General features: G+C 40.2%; 1 protein-coding gene across 1 annotated transcript in view; it reads right to left on the bottom strand.

Annotated features, from left to right (window-relative positions):
- Positions 1-12191, bottom strand: part of ARHGEF38 (Rho guanine nucleotide exchange factor 38) — a 125906-nt gene extending 113715 nt beyond the window's left edge. The window contains exon 1 of the mRNA XM_044913089.1: positions 11996-12191. Coding sequence (XP_044769024.1) covers positions 11996-12191 — 196 coding nt within the window. The remainder of the gene's footprint in view (positions 1-11995) is intronic.
- Positions 12192-16045: the final 3854 nt, after the last annotated feature.

Raw genomic sequence — 16045 nt, forward strand, 5'->3', positions numbered from 1 at the left:
TGTGTCTGGCTTATTTCACTTAGCATCATGTCTTCAAGATTTATTCATGTTGTAGCATGGTCATAATTTTACCCCCAATTTTTTTAAAGATTTTATTTATTTGAGAGAGAGAGGTAGAGAGAGAGCATGAGTGGGGGGAGGGGCAGAGGCAGAGGGGAAGCAGGCTCTGCCCTGAGCAGGGAGCCCTGACGCGGGGCTTGATCCCAGGACCCTAAGATCATGACCTGAGCCCAAGGCAGATGCTTAACCGACTGAGCCACCTAGGCTCCCCTCATTCCCATTTTTTTTTGATCATGTGTTGAACTGTTTTGAGCATGAAATGAATCTCTAATATATGTATTGTATTAACATATCATGTACATTATAAAGAATACTCAAAAATAAATATTTTCAAAGGATAAAACTGAAAAATAAACTTATTTTTTCTTGTCATAATGGGTTGTCTTGAAAAACTCCTAGGCCCTCTGTACCTCTTTGGATACCACTGCTATAGGACATGGAAAAGCACTGAGGACTCTTAAGCCAGAGGAGCAATATGGTTTGATGTTCCAACCCAGTTCTTCATCAGCCATCCTCATCATGCTGTGTGCTCTGTTGTTAGTGATGAAGAGTAGTTTTCCAAGATTAAATAACTTAAATAATGAGATTTTTATTCTTAGAGTGGAATATTCTAGAGAATCTAGAAAGCATATAACTCATTACTACAGTTGTGCATCTTTCTAACTCACATCTACATATAACATTTTGTTGAAAAGCGTAAAATAATACAGCCACTGGAATACACTTATTGGTCACCGTTTACCTCCAGATTGCAGATGAATGTACTGGCAGAAATTAAGAGTCTCTTCATGTTTTTGAGTATTGTTCAAAATTTTATCAAAATCAGTCAATTCCTTAAAAATAAATCACAAAACAGGTACAAGTACTAAAAACTAACTTAGAACAATGGAGATTACATGGTGGTTGAAAAAGCATGTATGTTGGAGCCAAGTAAACCTCGGTGAAACTTAGTCTTCACCATTTACTAGCTATGTGACTGTGGGACAGATGGCTAGATGTCTCTTAACCGTAGTGTTATCATCTATAAACATATGACAGTATCTGTTTTGTTTTGTTTTGTGCTTTTTTGGGGTTTTTGTTTTGTTGTGTTTTGGACCCTGTCAGGATCCAATATTGTCAGAACGTTATCGGGATAATACGTTCTTTGCAAAGTTGTTTAGAGCATAAAATGACATAATGCACCTATGTGCCTAGTACACATGCTCAGGTGGTGTTAGTACCATCTTTTTCATCTATGAATGAACCCTCGAACAGGGAAACTGGTTTTAATGCCCCATGTAGTAGGAGACATTTAATCCCTTTATCTGGAATGCCCATCCCTCCATGCCCCCAAACAATCCAAACTGGAATTCAAGATTCAGATTTCAATGTCTCTAATTTTGACATTTTAGAGGTGTGATAAAGCTCTTTCTCATCACAATTCTTATATTGCTTTATTGTATCTCTAATATAATAATAACCACGTAATATGAGGTGGATGCTGTGATGAGCTGATCAGTTTCCCTTCAGGGGCAAAAGACTTCTTGCCCCAGCTGCAGGGTGAGCCCCCAGCAGACAGGGCCTCTTCTGGAACTGTTTTAGGTAAGAACACCTCCCAGGTCATACCTCTTTCCCAAGGTGGCCCCAGCCACTTAAAGGGTGACGTAGGGCCCAGGTCCTTTGTACCACTGGCGACAACTCTGAAGGATCATGTTACCTTTAGGACTTGTCTTTAGAGTTGATTAAGGCTTCCTCTGAGACAGGATCAGAGTGCAATTGCTTCTCTCTCAACTCTGTGCCTTTCCCTTCTCTTCCCCAGGTGAGGGTCACAAGAACATAAGCTCTCTCTTGCACCCTACTCTCCCATCTCAGAACCTGCAACCCAGAAACTCAACCTGCAGCCACACTTCAGCCACTTACCACGTTGTTACAATTATTGGTTCGCTGCCTGTCACTCAGTGGATGGGGTTTGCTTCTGATGTATTTCTGTATTCTCAGGATCTAGTCAATATCTGGCACTTATGAACACCGAGCAAATGCTTATTGAATAAATTCATTAAAACTGGCATCTCATTTCTTTGGCCAAGAAATTATTTCTTTTCTTGTTTCATTAGATTTATTTATTTATAGTGTTTCTCCCTTTACAGTAAAAGAATTTAGAGCAGCTAACCCAAAAGTTGGCTACAATTAAGTAATGGGGAGATAGGAATGACAGAAGCTTTAAGATGAATCTATCAATGATAAGGTTCAATATAGTTGTCATTAGTCATTGAGCTGAGCATCTACCATATACCAGGCACTGCTTAAATGTTAAAATAAGACTAAATCTCTATCTCCAAGGAGAATTATATTCAAATGGAAAAGAGAGGTGAAATGGGATAGTGTAATTTTAGAAGGCAGTAGGTGGTACAAAGGCCCCAGAAGGGCCTGAACACCTGGAAATATGCCGCTTTGGCATATTGATTATTTTGAGCTGAAGGCAACTGAGAAATACCAGATGCAGGAATGGCTCTCCTTCCTCCCACTTTGTACCCAAAAACAAAGTATACATTTCTTGGGAGAAAGATGCCCTCCCACTATCAGGAAGAGAACATTCTTATTACCAGAAATGGGGTAATCTTGACATCAAGATGAGTCTGTACAAACCTCACTAAAAAAAAATAACCCTTATGTTCCATGAGTGCCCCCCACATATTTGCTGTTCACTTCACACCCCTAGGTCAAGCGCTTTTCCCCTTTGTCTTCTCATGTCTCCACAACTTATCATTCTTTGTTAAAATGGTATATAACCGGGGCACCTGGGTGGCTCAGTTGGTTAAGCGACTGTCTTCGGCTCGGGTCGTGATCCTGGAGTCCCGGGATCAAGTCCTGCATCGGGCTCCCTGCTCAGCGGGGAGTCTGCTTCTCCCTCTGACCCTCCCCCTCTCATGCTCTCTGTCTCCCATTCTCTCTCTCAGATAAAAAAAAAAAATGGTATATAACCATGGGTCTAACAGCTTCTTTGGTATTTTCATTTCTTTCTATGACTCCTTCCATGCCATATAAAAATGTTAACATCCAATAAAATATATATGCTTTTTTCCTGTTAATCTGTCTTTTGTCAGTTCAACTCACAGGTCCCAGCCACGGAAGCTAAGAGGATAAAGGAAACGTCTTTCCTTCCCTATGCCTCTTTAGGTAGGATGGTCCAAGAAGGACTCTCCCAGAAGGAGAGCAGAGGCCTTGATGATGAGAATCCATCCTTGCTGAGATTTGAGTGAAGAAACTTTTAGGCAAAGAAAACAGCTACTCTAAAGGTCAAGCATTCAGTACAAATTGGACTCTAAGCTCCAGGAAGCTAAATACAGAAAATTGCTTGTTTTTTATCTGGGAGGGAGACATGTTTCTAATTCTTAAGAGGAGCCAAAGTTTTTCCTTGAATAAAACTTGATGGCACGAGAGAAGTAAACAATGTCTTCATCAACTATTTCACAACAAAGACAGAAGCAGAAATCTGTGACAGCTTTCTGTAGTGACACTGAAGGCCTAACATTAAGAAGCATTCAGGAAAGACAATTCTGTGAGGGTCTGCAATGACTCAGAGTTCTCAGATCAGTAGCTTGATGACATGACCTTTAAGTTTTCTTCTTTGAGTCAGAATTGGATGTCAGACAGTCAAGATTACATTCTCTATCGAGGGCCTCAGCACAGGTATCCTAGAGTGTTCCATTTATTCTCTGATTCATTAATCAAGAACAAAATTGTTCAGAACAACCTAGGACAAAGGCTTTTAATCATAACACTATTTTCCTGCTACATTTAAGATTCCCAATTTAGGCTGACTTCATAGAATTCTATGGAAATACCACCTACCAGATAATGAGCTGCTTGTTCCCAGTATATGATTCTTTTTTTTTTTTTCATTTGCACATGCATACACCACCACCCCTACTCCCACCCACCCCATCCCCATTGCTGTAGGGTTCTCAGGGTTTGGGTTGTATATTAGTTTTTGAGATGCAAATAAATAAATGACAGCAAGCATAAAATTAAGGAAATAGTGTCAAGATAATCAAGGAAGAGGGAAATGGAGATCACCAAGCTATACTATAGGGCAGGCTTGCTTAACCTAACTTTGTAATTTTGTTTCCTGACAATTAGACAAAAAGAGCATTTATTAAACAGTAACACTCCTGCAGGGGAGTGTCACAATAATTCCAAAGAAAGGATATGTATTTCAAAGTGAAAAATTTAATAGGTCAGGCTTTAGCATCGTAGCAGAGGAATGTCACCACATTACAAAACATGTACCGCAATCCTCAAATTGCTTTGACTTCTTGTTACTAATAAACCATACAGATGAATACCTACAAAGTCAATGAATCAGATGCATCCTATTTGCAAATATCGAAAGCACCTGCATTCTGATCCAAGCTCCACTACCTGAAGGAGTTTAGGACATGACACCCCAAAATATGCTGCATTGGTATATTGATGATTTGGAGCTGAAGGCACTTGATAAACAGCAAGTTCAGGGAGAGGCTTTCTCTGCACTCCCTCTATCTGCCTAAAGACAGATCCTCCAAAAGGAACTCAACTGGCATAAATCCTCTCCTCAAGAGTTTCATCAACTGGGGAATATTGACTCTTACCATTGGAGAGAAAACTAGAAGTTGACACCACACCCAGAAAAACTTTGTCACAAACTATTAACTCCCCGTCTGTTCTTCTCAGGACCCAGTCATCTTTCCTAAAATGATTTACTCTCCCCTACATTTCCATTTCCCATCCACACTATGCTGCTATATAAGCTCTCAAATCTCATCATTTTGGGGGTGTGCACTTTTTCTCCCCTGTGATGCCCCCCAGCAGGTAACATTTAAAATTAATACACTTGTATACCTTTTCTCCTATTGATCTGCCTGTTGTCACTTTATTTCATAGACCCAGCTATTGATCCCAGGAGGGTAGAGGGAAGTCTGTCCTCCCCTATGCACCTGTTTTTTCAACTATGAGACCAGAACTGAAAAGGTGCTGGGATTAAATAATAATGTGTGAAAGTCTCCAGGCCAGCACAGTTGCAAGCAGATGACAGTCTCTCCTCTCTGCCTTTCCTTCCCTCTTGTTCTTCATACCTAGTATAGAGTAAGGACCTATCTCAAACAGAGCTTACAACCAAAAGCCACTCAGAAGCAGCCTCCCTTGAGTGTACAAATGGAGGCCAACACATCATGTCTACATATTTAACAATTGTGAGTCAAGCTGGCAAACTGTTAAATAAAATATGTTATATCTTTCTATGTTGGTAAATATACCTTCATAATAATCTGGGAGGCCAAGTTCAAATTTAGATTTTTCAGCTCCTTCAGAGTTTCATGCCAAAATCTAGTAGGAGGACCTGGGGTACACTCACCTTCCCAAGTCCTGAGGCCTGTATCCCTACTCTTCCTCTCCCCGCTCTCTCCCTCCCACAAGGGGCCCCATAGGTATGATGTGAATATCCCAGCTTGATCAAGCTCCAGACACACCTCCATAATCAACTGCCCCTCAGGCTCAAGAGTCTGCACACCAGCAACCATAGTCTGCCCTGAGGAAGCTGGGAGGGCTAAGGGGTCCCAGCAGGCCTTGGAGCCACTACTGGGGCCTGTTGAACAGAAAGTTCCATGGTCCCAGGTACCCTGAACTTGGTCTAGAAATAAAGGTAAGGTTCTCACATAGTCAGTAACTTTGGCCCCACGGACTCCTCACCTTCTTGGTGGCAAGGGGGCCACAGAGGGGCACTTTAAGGCATAACCTGAAGCCAAGTCTTGCCTGGTTCTAAGGGTGATATTGCTTACAAGTTCAGCAGTTCTTGCAATAATTTCACCCTTCCCAGGAAATCAATATCCACAAAAGTACTGAAGTTAGCATGATTATGTCAAGAAAAGGTAATTCTATAAAAAGAGGGTTTTTTTTTAATCCTTTCCTGTATCTACAGAAACAAATATGAATGTAGCTTAAATCTTAGCCATGTTTCCCCAACTCTATCATTATTTTAAGGTACATTTCTATTCTTGCTTCATACATCTTTCTTCATACATCTTTCTCTCCTCTCTCTCTCCCTCCCTCCCTACTACCCCTCCCCAACACACTCCTCTCGCTTGCTCCTTCCCTCCCCGCCACACCTCCTCCTCTCCCTCTTCCTCTCTCCTTCCTTCCTTTCTTCCATTCCTCCCTCCTTCCCTCTTGATTTCTCATTTCTTGTTTTGATAAACTCATAATTTTTGTGGACAAAAAAATGCAATTAGAAGCTGGATTTGCTACTTTCAAGAAAGTTATATCTAGTGTCCCATAAGTAGAACACAGGAATAAATTTTCTTGTCACAATGTGGTTGTAGTGGAACAGCTCCAACTTCTTGATTCCTGGGACTCACCCTTTATTTAATTCAAATAACTCTTCCCCAAGCCATAAAATACCTTTACTAAAAAAGAAGGAAAGTAATATATCATGCTTTTTTTGGCTTCTATGTGTGTGATGAGACAGAAATTACTCAGATTTACAAGTGTCTTGACTTTTATAAAGATTTACCCTTCAAAATATGAAAAACACCTTATTTACACTTGTGTTACATTACTGATCCAAGTATTTCCCACTTCACTAAAGGGCGTACAGAGGCACGTAAAAAAAGACTTACTAAATACTCAGAGAACAGGAGGAACACAAACGGCTTGTAGCACTAAGAGAGAAACATGCTCAGACAGCTACACAATTAGTTTTATTCTACCCTTCACTAGACCAAATTACCAAATCTCCCAATGTTAACTATACCTCCTGCTCACTTACAGATTGGTTTGTATTCTTAAAAATCATTACCAATGAAATGTTCCCATAATCTTACCACATCTAACTTATTATTTGAGCCATTTGTCTTCGTCCTGCAATATATGTTATTCTGTATAACGTTCATCAGTAGTTTGGTTCCTTATCATCACCACAGTAAAAACACTTCAGGCTTTTATAAAAACAACCAAGCAATCCTTTCTTAATAAGAATGATATAATAGTCTTTGAATAAAAAAAAAAAAGAAGAAAAGAAAAGACCACGGACCTATTATGAATTGGAGATGTGGATTTGACTTGTGTTATCAGCAACAGTAATGACATTTTACCCATCAGCTCTCACTCTTTCACGTGATACTTGACAAGAGAGAACGTACATAGGCCAAAAAATTAACCAGAGGTTTAGTATGGCCATATAGAATAAAAGTACTGACCCACTGTCTTAATTAGTTTGGGCTGCTACAACAAATATACCATAGATTGGATGGCTTAAACACCAAACATTTATTTTCTCTTAGTTCTGGAGGCTGGGAAGTCCAAGTTTAAGGCAGATCCAGTGCCTGATAAGGGCCCGTTTCCTAGCTGACAGATGACTGTCTTTTCAGACCCTCACATGACAGAGAACAGAGAGAGAGGGAGCAAGGTCTCTCATGCTTGTTCTTATAAGGTACTATTCCCATTCAGCAGGGTTTTACCCTCACGACCTGATTATCTCCCCAAAACCCACCTCCAAATAACATCCCATTGAGGATTAGGCTTCAACATGTAAATTTGGAGGGGACATAAACATTCATCCCATATCACCCACACTGAGGCCTGTAATATCAGTCATATCAGTCATGTAGGATTTTCAGAAAAGGCTGCTGAATGTTAATCAATAAACATTTTATAAAAAGTTTTAATCATTACAGAAATATGTCTCAAGTACACATACACAACTATATTTACATACTGTAGATAGATTAGATAATCTGCATACATACAGAAACACTTGTACATAACTTTTAAATTAGGCATATTTCAAATGTATAGTTCACACATATAATCATACACAAAATCATTTCCCAAAGAAAAGAGTTTTAATATATCAGCCAGTAAGTTTCCCCTGCCTTGATCACTCTCCGTGATTCCCTGGTAAAATGGCAATGAGGAGCTGAGCTGGCTGGGAAGGTAAGGTGATGCAGCTCTTGTGATGAATGGAAGAAGAGGAATGAGCTGAAGTAGGGTCTGCTGTGCTCTAAAACGTAGAGTCAGGAATGAAATAGGCTTCCACTGAGAATTATTTGTTATCTAGGCAACACTGTACATTTTCATCCCTAATATGTTTATTTCTTTTTTACCGAAGAATCATCTTTATTAATGGAGACATGTATCCTCACATTCAAAGATACAAGGGCTATTAATTCAGGCTCCGAGGCCTTTCCTCACACTGATTCCCTCCCTACCTGGACCAGCTCGTTCAAGTCATTCATTCTATTTGAAAGATACCGAATGCTTATGGTGTGCTGGGCATGATTCTAAGTGTAGGGATGGAACAGTTACCAAGACAGATAGGGTCCCTTTCAAGGAGTGGGGGATGAGAGATGAGAGGACAAGTGGGAGTCAACAATAGGCAATAAACAAGGAAACAAACTACCTAATTTCAGACAGAGGTCAGTATGATGAAGAAGTTAAAACATGCTTCTCTCCCCATTCTGCTTTTCTCCCGGTGCCCACCTTATCAACTCTTGACAATGTTTTCCAACAACCTCCCCCGCCCAATCCTGAATAGACCATTTCCTCCTTTTATGGACTCATTGATCCCACCTGAATTCTTTCATGCCACTTTATTGCATTTGTTTACCTGTCTTATGTTTCCAAATGAGTTTAAGCCCCTTTGGAGTAAAGGTCAGACTTTTTTTTTTTTTTTTTTTTAGTGATTTTGTAGTTGTAATCCCTGGCATATATTCTGGTTTTGCTCACCACATAACATACCCAATAAATGCCAATTAACTGAACAAATCTGTTGAAGGAATATGGGAGCTATTAAGAGTAGGCTCGCAAAGGACTATTATTGCAAAACTTGAGGCTTAATGACTATGTTGTGATCACAACCTTCTACAAAGATTTTGTGATACTCTCATTAGAACCATGTTATTTTTTAAAAGATTTATTTATTTGAGAGAGGGAGAGAGCACACACGTGCTCTCGAGTGAGGGTGGGGGTCCAGAAGGAGAGAATCTTTCAAGCAGACTCCCTGTTGAGTGAGACCCCCAACGTGGGGCTTGATCTCATGACCCAGAGACCATGAGCTGAGCCAAAACCAAGAGTTGGAGACTTAACTGACTGAGCCATCCAGGTGTCCCCAGAACCATGTTCTATTGTTTAATCTAGTAGCTCTTACCCAGTGTGCCATTTTTAAAGAAATTACAATTTAGGATTCACACTACTAGAGTGATGTCAGCCAGAAAGTGAACTGAACAAATAGACTGTGTAGTATGAGTTAAGAGGTGAACCCAGGGGCACCAAAGAAAAGTCAGATTTCCCAGAACCCAGAGAATTTTCTCAAAGAGACAGAGCAGTGAACCATATTACTCAAATAACAACACAGCACTGAAGGACTCTGGCTAAATAATCTAAGGCCTCTTTTTTTTTTTTAAGTTTTTATTTATTTATTTGACAGAGAGAGACACAGCAAGAAAGGGAACACAAGCAGGGGGAGTGGGAGAGGGAGAAGCAGGCTTCCCACTGAGCAGGGAGCCTGGTGCGGGGCTCAATCCCAGGACTCCCGGATCATGACCTGAGCCAAAGGCAGACACTTAAAGACTGAGCCACCCAGGAGCCCCAAAGGCCTCTTTCCAGCGTTGAAAAGCTCCTTGTGACCTCACAGTAGCTTTAGGCCCTCCATCGGAGGGCTCTAACCAGCTCAGCTCTTTATTCAATGCCTCCCAGGGAACTACCAGTTCCAAGATAGGCAGAGGAAAAACTCTCTGCATTGTAATAATAAAAAAAAAACTTCTTAAGGTGATTTAGGATCCATCTGCATGATAATGGGTATAATGCAGACCAGAGTGCAAACCCAAAAGAACTGATTGCTTTGAATGTTAATGAGAAAATGTTTTCTATTGATGCCAAAGCAGTTACAGAAGAATCTTACGAAAAGCTCTATTACGCATTAATATCAGACTTGGATTTTACTAAGAGTTACGTCTGAAAAGTGTTACTTATCAGGGGCCAACCTGTCTTACAGCTCTGATGTGCTCCTCTCCACTCCCTGATGATTTGTCTCCTACACAAACAATTCTAGGAACATGGGTTGTTAACTCCTGAGTCTTCTTCTAGCTTCAAAGACAGGATCCAACAAGGCACAGGGAAACCACAAACCTAGTGGAGTACATAAGCAGCCTGAGGTCTTCTGCAAAGTAACCAACAAACATCTGCCGTCTTTTGTGGTCACCGATGTATTTTTTTTTTTTTTTTACTAAGTTTAGGAACTGAATTTCCATTTTTTATTTGCTAATGGAAAATCTGGACCAAAAAGTTGCTGAGTTAGTGAATCTCAGACAGAATAAACATGTTATTAGAGATAAAGCCATGGGCTTTGTTTATGTGGTCTCTTCATCAAAAGACAGAAAAAGAGTTGAAATAGATTGGTAAATTAGTAAATTTGATTAATAGAATAAAGTCTTATTCTAATTCTATCATTATTGTTCCCATTATTCCTAAAATAAAAAAAATAGCTATTGTTGAGCACATCCCATATTTCAGCCAATATGCCAGGTGTTTCATGTAATTATCTGATTTCATTCTCCCAGCAACACTATGTGGTAAGATTCATTGTCCCACTTTCATAGATAGGGAAACTGAGGCTCAGAAATTAGAAGTAATTTGCTCAAAATCTTACAGGTCATAAGTTGAAGAGCCAGGATTGCAAGACAAATGTGTATGACTTCAAAATTTGCATTCTTGCCAACATATCCATTGCCTTGAGAAAAGTTAATTTCAAAGATCGAACAATACCTCTCTCCCATTTTTTAAAAAGTCCTTTAAGGATTAAGACTTGACTGCATTTTAACCCTGAGCCATCAGGATTTTTTTAAAGCGTTAATTCACAGTAGTTATCTTTAAAGATTTCATTTAAATGCATTTAATTTATTTAATTAATTTGTATAACTAAGTCTGAGCATTTTTTTTTTTTTTTTTAGGAAAGAGATCTACTAAGTACAAATGTGTTCTATTGGTCTTTCTAGCCTCATCATAATCTGTCAGTCCAGAATGACAGCTCGTGGTGGGATTATAAGAGCTCAAACTCACAGTGTGCTCAAAGCGGGAGAGACAGGTTCTGGGGTTCACATAACAGGTACCACAGTGGATACTTAAAACATTGCACAATCAACATCAAAATGAAGTTTACTCGAACAAGTGACCTTCAAGACAAAGGGAGGGAAAAGAGAGGTTGGATGGGAAGGGCTAGACATTCGGGGCCTTAAACTGATGTTTTATAATAACTGGTGTATGTCAAACTCTCTTATGACCATCACAAGATAAATTGAAGTCATTTCCTCAAAAGTCATTCAATCTAAGCATGCTAAACATCTCTTACCATATTTGGATGCCATTTGATTCACTCTAAAGGAATGAACACCTATGTGATTTTCAACAAATCCTATTATACCAACCTGATGACTGACATTCCTCGTTGTTCACAGACATGATTGCAGTTTCATGCCCCTATTTAAGATAACCACAATTACTTGGATAGATCTCGTGGTGTGACATCCCACACCTGTCTATTGAGAGAAACTATCTATTGTCGGTTTCTAAATCATTTGCTTTCTAGAGCTTTCCACTTCTTAAATTGGCTGCAGGAGGGAGAAGGAAGGGAGGAAGACTGCAGAAAAAATATTACCCTCACCAGGAAAAAAGTATATTCAGAATAATTCAGAATTGGTTCGTTAACTATTGAAACACATAATAAATTTTTTTCCTATAATTTATGTGACATTTACTTTCATTTTCTTATTTTTAAAAATTTTCCTGTTTGCCTTATTTCCCTCCTTCCAGAGAAGATGATATTCGAATTTTCTCCTTTGCCTGAAATCATTTCTTTGCAAATGGAAAAGTAGGAGAACGGAGCTGGCTGTGCAATAACCTAGGACAAATGATCTGTGTTGGTTACCTTGTAGTTTCTGGTTGTATTCGGTCCTGTCAGATTGGCTCCTCCTCAAGGTACCAGAGTGGTCCCCAGAAACACTGCTGTCAACCACTGTGTCGGTCTTCCTTCTCTCCAGCATATAGAGCCTGGGCCTCAAGAAGGTCAGATTCTTTTTCTTGGTGCCCATGTTCTCTTTCCCAGTGGCTTCTCTGCGCTCCATCTGAGTCAAAGGCAAGCTTTGGAGACTTGTAGGCAATGGCTATTTGCTGCAGTGCCTCCGGGTCAGAGTTGAAGCCACCAGAGGGACGAGTTTAACTGCCCCCTTCTTACTAAACGGCCTCGCTCAGGGCTTACCTGGCTGTGACTGCCACCTGTATGGAGTCCCAGAGCTCCACCCCTATGAGGTCATTCTTTTTTATACCTAGAATCCAACAGGGGAAGCTGCCACCTGTTACCTGAGAGACCTGCAGCACAGAGCTAGGCAAAGCAGGGACTGCGCTGTCACATGCTACCGGAGCAAACAGAAATCTCATTGTGTGCAGCCACGAGGCTGGGGGTTGGGAGAAAAGGGAAGAACAGGGTGGGGCAGGCCAGAAGGGCAGCTCTCGGGAGTGTAACCTGCGGCTTGTGGGTTTAATGTGTGCCTGTGGCGTGGACAGATGCACTGGGACACTGCGTTGTGGTCTGCTCGCTGGAGGCACACAGGGGCTTGCGTGGGGCTTTTAGCTAGAGTCACCCACGTGTGACCCGCAGAGTTAGTGTGGGGTGGTTAGAATTTATATCAGCATCACAACAGTGGGTACAGAATCATTTTTAAGGATTACCTGTGTGCACTCAAAAGTCATGCTTCCGATGAACATTCTCAAATTATTTACCAACAATGTATTTGCCAAACGTTGCTCCACATTCTCAAGGAAACAAGCGTTCGAATTTGAGAGGCATCTGGCCACAGGCACAAGAGGAAGAGGAAATGTCCACAGAAGCCTGGAGTCTTTTGATGTCTCCTGTCCATGCGTGACCCTTGCCTGAAATTCACCCTTTCATGGTCCCAACCCTGTTCTTCTCTGTTCTGCTGCTTAGGAAAATAAGCACGGTGACATCAGGGTGTGATTTCTGTAAGATCTTTTCCCTTTTCCCTTTTCATAGATGGAGTGCCAGGAAATGGCAGCTCACCTTGGGAAAAGAAGGGAAGGAAAAATGTTTGAAACTGAAGAGAGACGTGTGGAAAGTGGAAAGGACAGGGGCAGGGATTGGGAGGGTGGAAGGCAAATACTGATGGGCCTTTCATTAATTTTTTTGAAGTTGTTTTTCCTTGGAGTTACTGAGATTTCTCAAGGGGGAAATTTGCAGAAGCTCTGGGAATGCGCTGAGTGTTTTGTCTGCCCTCGTTAAAGAAAAGAGAGACTCTAAGAGGAAAGTAAATTCTCTTTTATTGTAAAGGTACTGCCAAAATTCAGCTTTGCGCTGCCCCTTCTAAACCGTAGCGAAATCTTGTTAGACAAGGTTTATAAATGAGGAAAAAAAGACAAAAACCATTTTCCAATCCAAGATGTGTGGGCTGAATATAACTTGCATAATTACCTTAAAAGATAAATGACAAACCTTCATCCACTGTAAAGATATCTATATATAGCTTGGCATATTGAATGGTTTTTATTTAATATAATTGATAGTCTTTTTTTTTAACAAGCACTCCCAAGCACATTCAATAAATCCTTTAAAAGGCACACTCACTACTAAGATGTAAAATAAGCTTTCTTGATTCCTGTTAAAAAGTCTCACTTGTATTCTAATATTATATGTACATATATGTATATAATATGTTTGCATGTGTTTACCTGGGAGCTATCAGAGATATGCTATTTAGGTGTAGTACTATTGCAAACGTGGACCATTAAAACCATAGAACTTATGGGAAATATGAGGTTAAGGACACAACACTCCAAAACTTTGTCAGTGACCCACAAAAAACCAGATAGAAAACTATAAAAAATGGTCGCACAGTTGTACATGTAATACATGGTTAAGAAACACATAAATAGTATAATAAATATGGCACTTGATATTGAAACAGAACTGAAGGATACCTGTGGAAGTGGGCTGTAGAAGGGCCACAGTTTATGGGTCAGGAAAGAAGCCGTATGCAAAATCAGATGGAAATGGATACCAGCAGATGCGCATGAGTGTGGCTCACAGCCCAGGGAGTGAACCGAGGTCACTGGTAGTTTTGAGGAGTGTACATGTGTGCAATTTTTGTACTCCTTTGTGGCTCAAGGCATCTGGATACAGTTTTCTGCATTCACCTAATGTTTTAAGTGGTTGAAATCACACACCAGCAAATGTGAAATTATGTTATGCCCAAACAGTTCCCTAATGTATCAATCTTGTTGGAACCAATTTGTGTTTTCGTAACAAGCATTATAGCAGAACTGACTGTACTAGCTTTATTGTATTTTTAAATTTTATCAATTGAGAAGGTACATAATATTGCTATTACGGATTCAGTAGTAAATACATATTTTGTTTTTTTAATAAAAGTTTCCATGTTAACTTTAAAAATAATACTGCCTTTTAATCAATCAGCAAATGAGGTGGACATTGTGAGTTGCTTTAATATTCATCCTAGCACATTCTACGCCCACGACATTCCTTGCCAAAAGAACACATTTTTGTTCAAGGCAGAATTAGGCTTGGCCAATCATAATGATAATTTTGTTCCCTATTTTTCCAGGCTCTCTTGCTGCTAGGGGTGGCCGTGTATTCCCAGGCCTGGCAAATGAGACCTCAGGGGCCATCTGCTAGAACAGAGGGCAGTGTGTTGATTCTGAGGAAGTTTTGCTTCTCGGGGCTGTTGTCACAGCTGGCTTCAATCCTCCCCTTTCGTCTAAACTTGCTCTCAGGGGGCAGTTGCAACCACCCTGTGTCCATGAGAAAAGACCAAAAGAACTATGAGCTTTGATACCATTGAGCTACTGAACCAATACTTGCAGCCAACTACCTGTAGACTTCTTGTTATGATAGTAACATAAATCTCTCTTCCTAAAACCATTCTTAGTTGAGTTTTTGTTGGGAATACATTTCTAATGGATTCGACAGACATACAGTGCTTGGTTGTATGCATATAGATTCATAGTTCTCTTGCTTATCTCTTTGCATTTTTTACCTACATGTTTAGAATCTCAAACATAAAACATGACTTAGTTTTTCTGGCACTGAGAGAAGACAGGTTAGAGAGATTTTGAGTGTTTCATCGCTGGAGCATTTTGCTAGAACGTGAGTGAGACTAGAGGACAAGGACCCTGACTTGTCTGAGTTTTATACTTTTATACTTAGGGGAGAGGGAAGGCAGAGGGAAGAAACTATTTCAATGCAAGGATTTTATATTATGTAAATAAATAAAATGTTGATATTAAGACATTTAAATTAATTTTTTTTAATTATTATTATTTGTGGGGGAGGGGTAAAGGGAGAGGGAGTGAGAGAATCTTAAGCAGGCTCCATGACAAACGCCAAGCCTGACACAAGGCCCAATCCCACGACCACAAGATCATGACCTGAGCTGAAATCAAGAGTCAGACGCTTAACCGACTGAACCACCCGGGCGCCCCATGGCATTTAGATTAATTTTATTGGAAGTAAAGAGCAAGGAGTTCCGGGTTCATTATTTTAAAAAGCACTGGAGAGTGAATTCAAGACTCAGTTTTAGTTTTGGCTATGACATAAATCAGCTTGATGTTACAAGTGACATAATCTCTCCAGGTCCCAATTTCTTCATCTATAAAATGTAAGGATGAGTTAGCCATTCGAGCTATTCACTAAATATTTTCAGTTTTCCATTTGGGCACATGGAAGTATTGCACTGCCTTGCACCCTTATAATTTAAGTGTGGCCATGTAACTTGCTTTGGACAAAGAAACTGATTAAAAGTGATATACGTCACTTGTGGGAAAGTGCTAAGAACCAGTGTGTGATTGGCTCTAGCTCTCTTTCCCTCATTTATGATGACTGACAAGATTCCAGGCAGTGGCAGCTCTATCAGGATGAGTCCTGGGATGAGGATCAGAGCACAGCCCC

Source organism: Neomonachus schauinslandi, chromosome 2 (genome assembly GCF_002201575.2).
Source record: "Neomonachus schauinslandi chromosome 2, ASM220157v2, whole genome shotgun sequence".
In the NCBI taxonomy this organism is placed as follows: Eukaryota; Metazoa; Chordata; class Mammalia; order Carnivora; family Phocidae; genus Neomonachus; species Neomonachus schauinslandi.